Below are 16408 nucleotides of genomic sequence, written 5' to 3' on the forward strand. Positions count from 1 at the left end.
CCTAGGTGGCGCCCAAAGGATAAAAACACTTTGAATCTGTGCTCTAAGAATACTTGAGTTTAAATTTAGCCTCATACTTTGCTAGCTGTGTGACTCTGGAAAATCACTTAACTTTCTGCTACCTATGTTTCCTCTGTAAAATGGGGATAACGATAGCACATTCTAAAGGTGGTTGTGGGGATTAAATGTGAAATTTAACACAATATAAATGCTCTTTGCTCTAGATATCATGAAGGGGAGAGGAAGTAGTATAAAACCAGTTGTTCTCTTCCAGGACCTTTAAAAATAAATATAAGGCCTAGGTGGTGCAGTGGATAAAGCACCGGCCCTGGATTCAGGAGGACCTGAGTTCAAATCCAGCCCCAGACACTTGACACTTACTAGCTGTGTGACCCTGGGCAAGTCACTTAACCCTCACTGCCCTGTTTAAAAAAAAAAAAAAGAAGAAGAAAATAAAACAAAAAATTTATTTAAAAAATTAATTTTATATCAAAAATGTTAAAAATTGTCTTTGAGGGGGCAGCCAGGTGGCACAATGGATGAAGCACTGGCCCTGGATTCAGAAGGACCTGAGTCCAAATCCAGCCTTAGACACTTGACACTTACTAGCTCTTGTGACCCTAGGCAAGTCACTTAACCCTCATTAAAAGTCTGAACTGGGGGGCAGCTAGATGGCACAGTGGATAGAGCACTGGCCTTGGAGTCAGGAGTACCTGAGTTCAAATCCAGCCTCAAATCCAGAGTAAAAGGGAATGAAAATAAAGAAAAGATCATTGATAATACATTTTTATTAGAATAGGGATAGGAGAGGTAAAATCCATATTGCAGGAAATTAAATGTAAAATGAATAGTAAGGAAGTAGTAGAAACATGAATTTTATTTACATCTACATCTATTTATATCCATATCCTATTCTTATTCATTTCAGGTTTTTCCTTTAAGTCTTGGACTTTATATACTTATCACTATTAAGTTTCATTTTTCTTGATTCAGGCTATCATTATAGCCTATATTTTTCAAAATAATCCATCTTTATTACCCAAGAAGATATTCACATATTAAGCCATTTATTCTTCAAGAATAATTTATACATGATAGGGGGGTGTGTGTGTGTGTGTGTGTGTGTGTGTGTGTGTGTGTGTGTGTAGTATTTGATGCTATTTACAATTCTCTAATATGTGTCAATCATCTCCATTCCAGGCAAGATATAAGTAATATACAAGTATTTTGAGATGCTTTAATGTCAATGTTCATTACCATTATGAAAAAGTATTTGTGGGGGGGGGCAGCTAGGTGGTGCAGTGGATAAAGCACTGTCCCTGGATTCAGGAGTATGTGAGTTCAAATCCCGCCTCAGACACTTGACACTTACTAGCTGTGTGACCTTGGGCAAGTCACTTAACCCCCATTGCCCTGGGGGGGGGGGAAGGAGTCAGGAATTTAAAAAAAAAAAGTATTTGTGGGGCAGCTAGGTGGCGCAGTGGATAGAGCACCAGCCCTGGAGTCAGGAGGACCTGAGTTCAAATCCAGCCTCGGACACTTAACACTTACTAGGTGTGTGACCCTGGGCAAAGTTACTTAACCCCAATTGCCTCACTAAAAAAAACAAAAAACAAAAAAAAAGTATTTGTGTTTATTCATGTTTCACTATGCTAAGTGTTATATGAAACTTGTAAAATTACAGAATTTAGAAACATTTAGTGTATAAAGATGTTTTATCTTTTATGTCTAATTCAGAGTCCATTGTCGAAATGCTGGTCCCGTAGCAGTAGCTGAGAAGAGTGTCTCCCAGGTTGCAGAGAGATTCAAAGCAAGAGGTTATTGTCTAAATTGCAATGAACTCTTTGTGGATGAGAGCAGTACCAATAATCACAAGCAGAATTCAGGACACAAAGTCCGAGTCATTGCCTCAATGGAAGAATCCATCTTGCTGTTTTGTCACATCCATGGAGGCAACAAACCTCCCTCTGATTTGCGCCTCCTGCTAGAGCATTCAAAATTTTCATCACTTAAAAGGACACTATCCAGTAAAGATTTGAAGACACAGGCATGCATCACTACTCCAAAGAAGAAGAAAAATTTGGAGGATCAAAATAGTGAAGGTGCAGTACATACAAAACAAAATAAGTCTGTCTGGTTTTGTGAATGCCAACTAAAGTTCCTAAGTGAAGAGGCAGCAGAAAAGCATGTATTCTCAGCAAATACAATGTGCCATAAATGTGTGGTTTGTGGGAAGGTATCTGAAGATGCAGGTGTTATGCGTTTGCACATGAGCCGATTTCATGGCGGGGCACATTTAAATAACTTTCTTTTCTGGTGTCGGACATGCAAAAAGGAATTACGGAGAAAAGAGACCATTATGGCCCATGTGACTGAAAATCATCGTGGACACACTTATTTTTATGAGCAAGATGCTGGAGAAGAGGAACCTTTACCATCCTCTTCTAAGACATTGATGAGCAGCCCTGTTAATAAGAGTAGTCTTCCTGTACTTCAATCCCCTCCAAAAAGTCCTCCAAAAAGCCCTCCACGAGGAAAATGGCAGTGCCGAATTTGTGAAGATATGTTTGACTCCCAGGAAAGTGTTAAACATCACTGTATGTGTTTAACAAGTCATCAGTTTCATAGGTATAGCTGTGACCATTGCAAAAAATCCTTTCATAAGATAGAGACATTATACCGACACTGCCAAGACCAGCATGACAATGACATAAAAATTAAATATTTCTGTGGTCTCTGTGATCTGACTTTTGATGTGGAAGAAGAATTTTTGAGTCATTATAAGGATGTCCACAGCATAGACTATGTGTTTGTATCAGAAAAGCCTGAAACTTCAATTAAAAGTGAGGATGATTTCCCAATAGTGGAGAAAAGTAACTTGTTAACATGTGGCTGTCGGGAGAGTTACATCTGCAAAACAAACAGGAAGGAAGATCACAGTAGATGTCTACAGATCTTGCTTGACAAAGGTAATCTGTGGTTTCGTTGCTGTTGGTGTTCAGCAACAGCACAGAATGTAGCAGACATGAATGCCCATGTTCTTAAACGACACAAGGGAGAGAGAGATCATAAAGAAGAGCAGTACTTTGTGAAGTGCGCTATCTGCAGCAAAAGTTTTCATGATGCTGAGAGTGCTCAGCAACATTTTCACACAAAACATTGCTTCTTACAAAAACCCAACATAGCTCACTTTGGACCAGAAAAATTAAGCCCATTCAAGTTTACTGCCAGTGGTGCACGTGTAGACAAAAAACTGAAACATCCCGTAAGCTATTCAAAAATTTCAGAATCTCCTTCAAATAGACTACTAAACATGGATTCAGGAGCTAAGGATGACATAGGCTGTCAGAACATAGGTATGACCTTAAAATTATGATTTAATGTCTGTGCAAATCTCATGCAATTGTATAGAAACTTAAATATATAGAGCATAAACCAGCATGTCTCCAAAAAGATAGTATATATTACATTTTTCAACTGAATTATAATAAGGTCTGTGATATAGCAAATCGTGAAAGCTAAACCATAGCCAATCTGTTTTAAATCAGAAGTGAGAGAGAAGAATGAAAGCTTTCAGTTTAAAAAATCATCCATGTTATAGTAACTTAGTTCCTTTGTTGTCTCCGATTTACTTGTTTTTCTTAGCCAGACTTAAGGGAATATGTACATATTGGGTTTTTAAAAGTATAAGTATTATCATAAGTATTTTCTTCTTCCCAACATAAGGCACAGGAAATTTTAAAGGAAAGGAAGGAAGTTTGGGATTTTTGTCCATGCGTATAAAGTTTAAAAGTTCTTTTGCTGGATGTTACTGCTGTCATTTTTAACAGCATCCAAGCAACCTTTGAGAATGAGCCAGTTGATTTTTGAAACTCCTTTTAGGAGCTAGTGTTTTTTGTTTTAATTTTTAGCTACAAAGATTCCTTAAAGTAATTTTTAAAAGGACAAGTATTCCTCATGTAATCTGAAGGGTATGTTTCCATTATGTTTAATGTGGAGGGAAAACTTTTGCATATTAAAAAATTACAGTGATGGGATTTAAAATGATAGCAAGGCATGTGCATAAATGTTTTGGTCCCATAGATGAAACATCTAATGGATCCATAGTGTACGAGTATAAAACAGAAAATTAAAATTGTATTTTGAGATTCCATACTTAAACTTTTCACAAAAATACATATTAGAAGAAATATAAAAGGTTGGGGAGCCATAGGTTTATGTTCCCAGCTAAATGTCGTGTCCATAAAATGGGCGGGGGGGGATTTTAGCCAGTAAAAAATTTTGACTTACATTGAAATTAATAGCAATTATTTAGTATGAACTTATAAATGATAAGTGGATAGACCAAAAAGAATAATCCATGTTCATTCTTCACATACCCACACTTTGGGTAATGTTTGACTATAGCAAAAACATACTAACATATATTCCCAGGAAAAGTTATCAGAAAAGACTAGTGGATATTTGGCCCTAAATCTATTTTATTACCCTTATATCCATAAATATATATGGAAATAAACCATGTATACATATATATACACACACACATATATATCTAAAAGGAAATAAACCTTTTTCCTTACAAAATTTAAATTGAGAAAAAAATTTCAAATCAAAGCTTCACACCAAATCAGAATTGCTGTTCAGTCCTTTCTGTAAGCATTTTCTATTCCCTTCCTACCCACCTAGCTTAGAATTAGAATTACCCCTTACAATCAGAATTTGGTCTTTTCTCTAGTCAAGCACTTAAAATTTAATATCTAAGATAGATGGATAGGGTAGATGGAAGATTCTATATAACAGCAAGAGACAAAGTATACAAGTAACTCTTGCATCCAAGGGAAGTGCTAGTGGCATACTGCCATCTTCAATTGTATATACCCACCCCATTCATTCACAAGTGACTTCTTTTAGATAATATCATAGATTTAAAACTGGAAGAGACCTTAGCAGTCATCTTGTTCAGATCCCTCTTTACAGATAAAACCTCCAAATCAAAAAGGTAGTAATTGGCAGTAAGAATTTGAACCCAAGTCCTTTAACCTCAAAGTTAATATCTTTTCCATTGCACTTCCATTCCTCATCTTAACTGGTTTGCAAGGTTACAACAGACATGAGCCATCTCTTTAGGCCTGATGGCTTCTAGCAGAAATATAGGGAAAGGGGGGGAAGTGAGAATGGGATTAAAAAATGATTATACTTCTAGAAGTAATACATGATTGTTATGAAATCGGATTTTGACTCAGCTTATTAACCCTTGTTGCATACCTAAGAACTTTAATTGCCATTATTTTGTTGCACCATGTATAATAAATGGTGTGGCTACTTCTCTTTCAAGTAGAAGAGGAGAAGTACATATAATAATTTTTGTCTTAATTTTCTAAGATTTTATACTGAGTTTAGAGAAATTCTTACTGACAGCAACCATGTTCTGTGTGTGTTTACCAGATGAAGGAGATGTTGAACTTCCAGATCTGGACTACTTGCGAACCATGACTCATATAGTCTTTGTGGATTTTGATAACTGGTCAAACTTTTTTGGTCATCTACCAGGATTCCTTAATCAAGGAACCTTTGTCTGGGGGTTTCAAGGTAAAGTTAACAATGAAAGTTGGACATATATTCCTTTTGCTTTAAATATAATTTGCCCCACTTAAATGGAACTGCTTTTGAACCCTCCTAAAATGGTCCTTCTGATATACTGAAAGGCAGTGTTCTTTTAAAATAGCAAATAGAAATTAATAGTGGCAAAGTTTTGACATTTTACTACTCTATATTGATTGCAATCATGGCTATGTACTGAATATATTATTCCTGTGCCTATTGAATTATCAATCACTACTTTGGGCGGGGGTGCAGGGCAGTGAGGGTTAAGTGACTTGCCCAGGGTCACACAGCTAGTGTTAAGTGTCTGAGGTCGGATTTGAACTCAGGTCCTCCTGAATCCAGGGCTGGTGCTTTATCTACTGTGCCACCTAGTTGCCCCATGACATTGAATTATAAACATTTCTTGGTTTTTCTTAGTGCTGTGGATTTTATTCAGGAGTTAATGAAGTGTTGTTTCTTATTATTAATAGGATTACATAGGATTTCAAGTGTATATATGTTTTGAGACTTCATATTTGATATTGTAATATTAGCTATATTTAAATTTAATGATCCTAAAGTATCTTATTAATTTCTCTTTTATTATCAGCTTTATTTGGGAATCTAGAAATCATTTGCTTGGTTCTGACATTACCATAGTTCAAAATTCCATTTTATCTGTTAGTACCGAAATAAAGTTTGAGTATATCATATCATGGATATATCAAAGTTTAAAAAAAATTAAAATATAGTATGGAATATAATTTTTCCAAGTGACAGTTTAGTAATAACAATATAATTCATTTTTATTTCGTGATGTCAGATTTTTTTCATGTATTTATAAACATTTAGGGGAACTTTTCAGATATTTCTTCTCCAATTTGATTATCATTTTTAACATTGACATCTTAGGAGGAAACACCAATTGGAAGCCTCCAGTGAATTGCAAGATCTTTAATTACCTCAATAGGATTGGATGCTTCTTCCTTCACCCACGTTGCAGTAAGAGAAAAGATGCTGCTGACTTTGCCATCTGTATGCATGTGAGTTATAGTTGGACTAAAAGTGCATTTGGTATCTCCAAGGAATTGCTGTTGCAATTGATTCTGTGCTTGAATATTGGTTCCTTTTAAATTTAAAGGAAAGCACAGGCAGTTCTCACTTTATGTAAATTTGCATTACACAAAAAACACCTATGTTAATTTTATAGTACAATGCTGTGCTCTCTCCCCACTCCTGCACCCCCCTAGCTCTTGCTTGGCACTCTGCATTCTCCCTTATCCCCTCTCCCCAACCCCCCAACCCCAAACCAAACAAGCCCTCTAAATGAAGCAGAATGGTCTACAAAAAGACCACCCCTGCTGCAACTGCCATGATGGGGGCTTGACTTGAGACCCCGCAGTGCTGAGAAGTGACCTTTGCCCAGCTCTGTCCCATGTCTAGCCCCCATGTGTCTGTTTGGGGTACTGTATTATGGTCTGGCCCCAGCCCCTGTACATGGCCCCAGCCCCTGTATATGGCCCATCCTTTCCTGTCTTTGTCTGGCCCTTACATTCTGTTCCTTGCATGATCTTCCTCTTAGTTCCAGCTTGGGCTCCCATGTGGCTGGCCCCTGAACCCCCCAGGTATTCCTATTCCTGCTCTTGATTCTCTTTCCCCAGTCCCCACATGTCCTCGAACTTTTATGTGCTGGTCCTTTCCCTCCACAGGTGCTTGGCGCCCCCTTCCTGACTTTCTCCCTCCCTCTGTCTCTTTGCCATGGCCATGGGCAAATTCACATTATGTAAAAATTGCTTTATGTAGATGCCTGTAGAATGATCCACTTACATAAAGCAAGAACAGTATGTACATCATTTTTGATTTAAGCATGAGGTTTTTCTCTAATAATAAAAGGAAAGCTCATATTTAGTGATTTAAGGTATTCAAAGTGCTTTTCTCACATAAGCTTTTGAGGTAGGTAGCATGTTATCCACGCAAGCCATACTGTCACATATAGCTGACATTGATATGTACAAAGCGCTAATTCAGCTTAATTCTTTATAATTTGCTATAGTGTTTTTTTAATGTTTGAAACTGCAGGACTTAGGAGTACTACACACATTTCATTGATAGGAAAAGTTTTTTTACACCAAAATTTATTGATAGTTTTCTAAGTTTAATGCTTTCATAGATTTATTTTCATTTGGAGTGGTTAGCAATTCTTTTTTTCATCTCCATTTGGTTTCCTACCAGCAAGTTTAAAAATCTTTCATTGTAGATTTCTGAATTCTCCCTTAACTTCTCTCCTTTCCATTTTTCTCTTTTCTACTTGAAGCATGTTTATATTTTTACTTTCTCTACCACTTTTTCTTTCTAAGACTGACCTACTCCATTATGTGCCCATTGGTCCTGCTCCTTCCTATTTTCTCTGGCATCATATCCCATCAACTCTGTTATGTTAAGGTACTGCCTTTCTATTAGCAACTTACTTTTGGCCTAGACCTATACCATTCTTTTTTTGACTCCACTACCACCCCCTTTTGTACTGTCCCATGGCTCTCTTTTATTTCTGTCCATCTTTTGGAAAACATAACCTACATTGGATGGTTCCACTATCTCACTACTCCACCACTGTAGCACCCCTTACAAAATATGGCTTTTCCCCACCTCCTACTCTGCTAAAACCTTTCCTTTAAAAATGCCTACTGTCCTATCTAGTTGTGTCTTTTCTGCATTATTTTTTCTATTCTTGTGGAATTTTACACTGTTAACCATTTTTACTCTACCCTCCATTTCCCCTCAAATTCCAACCTTAACAGTTCTCAACAAAACAAATACACAAACCAAGTAATAAAATTTTACTGTAAACCCTTAGCTTTAAAAAATTGATTTTTATTAATGTTATATCATCTAGATTTTTTCCTTCTGTATCCCTTCTCCTCCTGCAGAACCAAAAAAAATTAAAAAACAACAAAACAATAGAGAAAATATTTTATTTTGTATCTCCTTTTCTAGGTCTGCTCATAGTTCTACCACCTTTGGCTCCTATTTGTCTGACTTCTAAAAATTTTTTCGGGGGAGGCAGTGAGTGTTAAGTGACATGCCCAGGGTCACACAGTAAATGTCAAGTGTCTGAGGGCAGATTTGAACTCAGGTCCTCCTGAATATCCAGGGGCTGGTGCTTTATCCACTACACCTCCTAGCTGCCCCCTTTTCTTTTTTTCTTTTGTTATTTTTTGGTGAGGCACTTGGGGTCAAGTGACTTGCCCAGGGTCACACAGCTAGTAAGTGTTAAGTGTCTGAGGCTGGATTTGAACTCAGGTACTCCTGACTCCAGGACCGGTGCTCTATCCACTGCGCCACCTAGCTGCCCCCCCACTTTTCTTATTGGTTTTAATTTAATCTAGTTATAGTCAGCGTGTGTAAAAATTCTAGTTTTAGTGATTTTGTATTGTATTACCTCAAAGCTATTATATGCTTCAAATATTATTAATGGCACTTTAATATTTTGATTATATTAGTATGCCATAATTTGTTCATCTGTTCTCTTAAACATATAAATTATACAGGTAAATTTCCTAAGTTTGCTTGGTTTGTTTGTTATTACATACAGAGTATGTATATTTTTATGACATTTTGAGGATGGAAAGGGTCCATCCCTGGGTCAATCCGCCTTTTTTCCCTTCTTGAAACATTTACATTTATGACTTTAGCATTTTGGTTTTCATTCCTTTCTGAGCATTTCTTTTTCCCATTCCTTCATTTGGCGGCTCTTACTACTATCCCAGGATATAGGCATGTCCCTCTTCTCTATATATACTTTCTCTTTATATTCATCTATTCTCACAGCTTCAATTATGCCTTTCATGAGGAGTCTTCAAAACTAATATTTCCAGCTTCAACTTCCTGTTCCAACTTTCAACTATTTCCAGTTAATTAGATACTGTAGAGGGCAGTGTTGTTATAATGGAAAAAAAGCCAGACCTCAAAGCCAAGAATATCTGTATTCAAGTTTCATCTCTGATACATACTGGCTGTGTGACCCTAGACAAGTTGCCTTAAAGAGATCTCTTTAGAAATAGAAGTTTCGGGGGCAGCTAGGTGGCGCAGTGGATAGAGCACCAGCCCTGGAGTCAGGAGTACCTGAGTTCAAATCTGGCCTCAGACACTTAACACTTACTAGCTGTGTGACCCTGGGCAAGTCACTTAACCCCAATTGCCTCACTAAAAAAAAAAAAAAGAAATAGAAGTTTTAGAGAAGGTACCAATCTACATTTGGTAGAGTTGACTCACACAGGAATTCTCAGTTCTGTTAATGTCATACATCCAGTACTGTTCCTCATCCTGGTCAGCTGACTTAGATGTCCCAAACTCATTATTTTTTCTATGAGATAATCAAGTTTTGACTGACTTCCTTTTTCTATTAGGTTTATCCTCCATTTTTTTCGCTCAAGATCTCAAAGTTGTTTTCGGGTTCTTTTTTTCTTCCTCTCTACTTCTAATAATCACCAAGCCCCATTACCCTAGTATTTGAGTTGGTTCTACTTTCTATACTCATTGTTAACTATACTGTTTGAAGCTCTTATTACCTTAATAAGCTATCCCAACTGCCTCACTACAAAATAATGTACTTGTTTATATGCTCTTGTTATTTTCATAAATATGCCTTATTTCCTTACTAGAAAATGTTTGAGTATAGAGACCTTGTCTTCATACTTTTCTGTACATCATAAACCCGTAATTGTATTTTTGCACAAAGCTGATAAGTATTTGTTGAATGAATGTTATATAAGTTACAAATTGTAACTTAAACTTGATATGTCTCTTATTTTCCCAACTTTTATATTTTGTTCTGCAGGCTGGCCGTCTAGATGAACAGCTACCTAAGCAAATTCCTTTCACTATTCTCTCAGGAGATCAAGGTTTTCTGGAGCTACAGAATCAATTTAAGAAGACTCAGAGGCCAGCCCACATCCTAAACCCTCATCACTTAGAGGGGGATATGATGTGTGCCTTATTAAATAGTATATCTGATACAACCAAAGGTACGCAGCTGCAGATACCATACAGAATGCCAAAGAGGAGGAGACTTCATTGCTGAACGAAACCAATAAATGGCTGTCCACAAGGAAACTGTTTTCCCAATTACTAAACCATCATGATCATAACTGATTTGCATCTTTTTTCCCCTCTCATTGGCAACCATTTAGAAGGAGTGTTGATTTAGTGTAATTTTCTTGAGCTGCAATGTGGTACAACAATTCGTAGTTAATGTGTGATGATTGGTTGGATCCTATGAATGCAATTTTATATAAAATTTCAGTTATATTTTATAGTTCCACTTGAAAATCATATGGACAAAAACCACAATTCCAGTTTTCCAAACGGTAAATAGCAAACAATATAGAAGAAGTGATTCACTCACTCTTGACTAGCATGAGTAAACTAGCTTGAGTATATACAGGAATCATTTGTTTTAAGTATGTTTAGTTCTCTGCTTTGTTGAAGATCAGCACTTCATCTTAATTTTTTTAGAGTATAAGACAGTAAGTGAAAGGATTTTTAATTATGTTGTGCTTCCTCTTCCCCACTTCATGTTTGTAGAAAAAAAAATCTAAGGCTAAAGACTACTTCAAAGTCTATCTAATGTTTCTTTAAGAGAGATAGGGGAAAAAAACAGAAGAAAGGGGGAACACATTATATTTGCTTTTTGAATCAAAGAGTTAAATCCTAAGGGCTTAAATGTGTTCATGGCTCCACTTAGTTTTTTCCTAGACTAACATTGTTCCAAGTTTGAACACAAAGAATAGTCATAACAGAAGATTAGCTGTATTTATTCTTCTGTATTTATACTGAATTCTTATAACATTTTATTTTGCAATTTTTATCCTTTCTAATATGTAACAACCCCCCCCATTTAGCAGTTTACCTAATTAGATTTAGTTTTTCTCCTCTTTGAATTTATTTTTAATTTTATTAACTCATTTGCAATTCTTTTTACATCCTTGTTACTGATTCTCAACTGTTGCCTGTTTTGTGCACTGTTAAAGATAGAAAAGTATATACTTTTATTTTATTTCTACCACCTTGTCCCAGTGCCTGTCCCAGTTTTCTTTTTTTTATTGTTATACTGAGAACTTATTTAAAGAATGTGAATGGTATTTGGTCCCATGCATTTCAATAATGTGTTGCCTGGATTAATTGAGTGCTGCATGGGATACTATAGGAAAATAAATGGCCAAGATATGAAGATGAGGGGGCTCTAAGGAAAAGGGCTATTGATATCTCCTGGTAACTGTCCCCCATGCTAGATGACCTCTAAAATATGATTCCCTTGTATCTGAGTGAGTGGCAATTATCTCATCCCTTTTCCTTCCCTCCCCTACTTAACATGTCCTTGGGGATATCATGTGCCTTTGGCACACAAAGCACATCATTGTGCTTATTTTTCTGGCCTTTGAAAGCAATGAAGTTATCATATAGTTGCAGTACAAAGAGTTTATCACAATTTGTTCTTAATGATAACTTGCTGAAGAAACATCACCCTATTACATATAACATATCATCTGATAAATTATTTGAAAAGTTCCAAACTGCTGATAATTTAAATAGAAGCATACTTAATTAATATATGATTTTCCAGTGTTTCTCTTGAATGTTTTATATGTTTGGATCAGTATCTTTTTCAATCTCAAATGAGGTCAAAATGTATCGTCTTGACAGCAATCAAAGCAATCATCTTTGTCACAGTGTAGATTCATTTGAAAGCTACATTTACTTTCTCCTTTTTTGAAAGAAATCATACTATTACTTGAATTCACTAGTACCAGGTATCTAAGAGGATCTTATTCTTATGTAGATTCTTTTTTTTTTTTTTTTTTTTTTTGCGGGGCAATGGGGGTTAAGTGACTTGCCCAGGGTCACACAGCTAGTAAGTGTCAAGTGTCTGAGGCCAGATTTGAACTCAGGTACTCCTGAATCCAGGGCCGGTGCTTTATCCACTGTGCCACCTAGCCGCCCCTGTAGATTCTTTATAACATAAAACCAAAGGGATGTAATTTTAGTTGAGGTTTTAGGTAGCTGTGATTCCTCTATATAGAATATATACTTTTATTAACCCTAGACCCAAGAATTTTTCACTTTTAGCATCTTTATGTTCAGTTCAGTCATATTAACTTCTTAGAGAAGATTCTAGGTTACTACTTGAGTTCAGTTAATTACTTTTACTCAGTTAATTAACTCAGATCTGTATCATCTATGTCATTTTTAGGTTTTTGTGAAAGTGGGGTGGGGTAGGGAAGAGAGTAGAGTTTAGACAGTCCACCAACTAAAACATTTATCATTCTTTGCTGTGTAACACTTATTTCATTTTCATCCTTTACTTACATATAGCTTAAAATTAAACTATTGCTCTTGTTTCTCTTAGCTCAAATACTAGGCTACTGCTTCTTGGATAAATTGGAAGAAATTTTCAGTAACATTGTGTATAGATCAATAGGGAATTATTATCTTTTCCAACTTTCAAGGAAGCAGTGTTCTACCCATCCTTTCAAAAAGCACATACTGTGGAATTTATGGCTTGCCACCTACAATACTGGCATATTGAAATTTCAGTGGCTATTTGGGCATAGTTTCATGAGGTGTAGAAGAAGATATGAAAAAGTTCATTGTTCTGCCATTATTTTGGTCTTTGACTTTGATAAAAGTTCCTTAACCATTTTTTCTTTCCTTATTCATAAGATGATAGGCTTGTAATTTAAGTAAGGTGGTCTTCCTGGTCAGTTTTGATATTGAAGACTCTTTCAAATACTCAACTATCCTCCTATCCCCAAGGGATAGTCTCCCAAAACAGTGAAGCAAAGTCACCTAATCATGTTAGATTAGTGCATACTGATTTTATACTTTTGGATTCTTAAAAGTTATATATACAGAAAGAATGTATGTTATTTTGACTTTGCCTGCATTTAAAAAAAAATTACAACTAATGCTTCTATGAATTACTTGCCTATGTGTGTTACAAATGAGTATTCTCTTGTTCTCAATAAACCTCTTTGGAGGATATGACCACAGAAGTGGAATAGATTTGGTTATTCTTTATTATCACTATTTCTATAGTGTTAGCAAGATGGCTACTTAAAAATTTTTCATAATTAACTTTATATTTTTAAGTCATCAAGACTACCAATGTTCAGCTTAACAAGAGAATACAGGTGAATTAAATTTCAGAATCTATTCTACACTCATAATTAACTTATGTGCACCTTTATTGGAACTATCCTTAGACTTCTTACCCTCTGTTACTTCTATTTTCTTTGCTGTCCCTCTTTTTTGCCCCCCCCCCTTTTTTTTTTTGGTGAGGCAATTGGGGTTTAAGTGACTTGCCCAGGGTCACACAGCTAGTAAGTGTCAAGTGTGTGATGCTGGATTTGAACTCAGGTCCTTCTGAATCCAGAGCTGGTGCTCTATCCACTGTGCCACCTAGCTGCCCCACCCATTTTGTTTTTAATAAAATATAGTAAATTCCTCTAGCAGTACCCAAACAATGCAACACAAATAGATTTTTTGCCTTTCTGGTCCCTTTCTGTTTGCTTCACAGATATGTGCATGTGGATATACCCACCCTTATTTAACTTTAAGTTTGCGTCACTTTTACTCTCAGTCATCTTAGAAGCAGCTTTCTCAGAATATAGCATTCAGTTTTTAAATTTCCAAGGCTAATTTTTTCACTTGTTGCTGTACCTACTATCCCTTTACATAACTATCTAGCTGCCACTGATTATTGGTCCTTACCCATTTGAGGGGAAAGAAGTAATCAGGATTATATGTAAAAAATATTTAACTCTAATTGCAAAGGTTACCTATATGTACAGACCAAAGGTGGATACTTTCTTAAAAGCTAGAGAAGGACATCAGTTTCCTGCTGGGAAGAAAGATGAACAGATATAATCAGAAGATAGTAACCTGGCTGAAGAACTATATAGACTTTATGGATTTCTCTGTCATTGTTCATATACATGTTAGATGGCCAAGGAAGAGAAAAACAGTATTTCACCTTACAAAAAAAATTCATCTTTTTATTCTTAAAAATTATCACATTAACCAAAATATATCACATCTGAAAAATTGAACAGGAAGTTGGAACATGATCATATGACTTAAATAAGCACTTTTTGCAACAATAATTTCTAGTTCAGCACTTCTTTTAGAAAGATCCTGACTTTCACAGAGATTCTGATGAAAATTTTAAATCTACTTCATTAAAATTGGAAGTTAATACCATTAGGATTTTCTTCATTTTGTTTCAGCATCTGTTTCAAGTAGACCTCTTCCTGGGATATTGGGGTATCGAATGCTAAACTTCTAGAAGGGAAGAGGCACTGCTGTAGTACCATTTACCATCCTTGATTACTTGGAGATACCAAATAATTTCTTTTTCTTCATTTAAGAATCATAAGAATTGAGAGGCAGGAAGGGACCTTTAGAGATCTAAAACCACTTGTACAGATAAAGAAACTGAAGCTTGGAAAGGGAAAGGGACTTGCCCAAGTTTGCTCAACTAGTTTGGGCAGACCCAACAAGAGTAGAACCTAGGTATGCCGATTCCTGTTAGTATCAAATTGCCTTAGCTGTGCCCTTTCACTCATTTAAATCTCTGTTAGTGTTTTTCATATATTTAAGTGGTTTCCCTCATTAAGGAGTATATGAAAAATTGGCATAGGAGCACATCTAGTTTACAAAGTATAACCTCATTATTTTAGACTAATTTGGGGAAGACTTTTGTGTTATTTTAACTCTCAACTATGGACTTTGTAAGAAAATTTTACCTTTCAGCTTTAAAGTAGGTAAAGGATTTATTTACCTTGTAGTATTTTTATACTTTTTTTTTAATATTTTTATACTTTTAATTTTACTCATCTTTCATTCCTAGGTAACCAAGGGTCAATTTTAATATAAGTTCATAGAAATACTGCCCGTGTCTGAATTAACATTCATTAGAATTAATGGTGTTGAATTTTAAAAGGTTTTACTGTAATTCAATATTCTCTTTCAGGAACCTGAAACTTGGATAACTTGGTGTGGCCTATCTTGTAACTTCATGGTCTACATAAAAATCTCTTGAACTTTGTGGTATTTGTGTAGCCATGGCTCGTGTTTGTGTTTTTTCTTCTCTGATACTTTATTTATATAGTACGTAGGTGACCTGGGTTTCTGAAATGCTAGGCCATCAAAGTGTACAACCTCTGTAAGTTCTTTCAAATTGGAAAGGTTTTGATTCTGAATAACAGACAGCCATCTACAGACCACACACTAGTGAGGCCCATCTTGTGATATATTTTTTATGTCCAATAGCAGCTCAGGAAACAGTTTGCTAAAGTATGTAAAGCTTGTGATTTCATTGGAGGAAAGAGAGTAAGTCACAGTGATAAAATCATTGATATTTTAAAGTTTAAAGGTAGATACCAAAGATTTTCACATCTTAGTAATCATAGCAATCAAGGAACAGCTATATCGTAGGTGTTTCTTCATTGTTATGAGTTACTGTTTCCAAGTAATATGACAATGCCTCTATTAAGGATTTCATACACTTAATAATTACATTAGATTATACAAGTTAGTCTGATGGTTTTTTAATGATATTTTGGTACTGCTCTACTCCACAAAAGTAGTGAAAGTGGCAACGGAATACTAATTATTTAACTACAAGTTTTGAGTTGTTTGTGGAAGAAGGAACCTTTCATGGTCATCATAACTTAGTGTTATAGCACTTAATTCCATTATAATCTCAATTTGCATGTTTTCTTTTGTCCCTATGACAGTTTAATTTATTTAAGATGCTTTTCCT

General features: G+C 35.7%; 1 protein-coding gene across 3 annotated transcripts in view; it reads left to right on the top strand.

The window, feature by feature from the left end:
• The window catches only part of ZNF451 (zinc finger protein 451), a 115263-nt gene that overhangs the window by 87526 nt on the left and 11329 nt on the right, over window positions 1-16408 (top strand). For 2 of the 3 annotated variants that reach the window (XM_044004459.1, XM_044004460.1), the window contains exons 10-13: window positions 1738-3356; window positions 5449-5592; window positions 6499-6629; window positions 10424-10610. In XM_044004459.1, the coding sequence (XP_043860394.1) occupies window positions 1738-3356; window positions 5449-5592; window positions 6499-6629; window positions 10424-10610 (2081 nt within the window). The remainder of the gene's footprint in view (window positions 1-1737; window positions 3357-5448; window positions 5593-6498; window positions 6630-10423; window positions 10611-16408) is intronic. The other variant, XM_044004461.1, reaches the window with a different exon arrangement.

Source organism: Dromiciops gliroides, chromosome 4, assembly GCF_019393635.1.
Source record: "Dromiciops gliroides isolate mDroGli1 chromosome 4, mDroGli1.pri, whole genome shotgun sequence".
Taxonomy (NCBI): domain Eukaryota; kingdom Metazoa; phylum Chordata; class Mammalia; order Microbiotheria; family Microbiotheriidae; genus Dromiciops; species Dromiciops gliroides.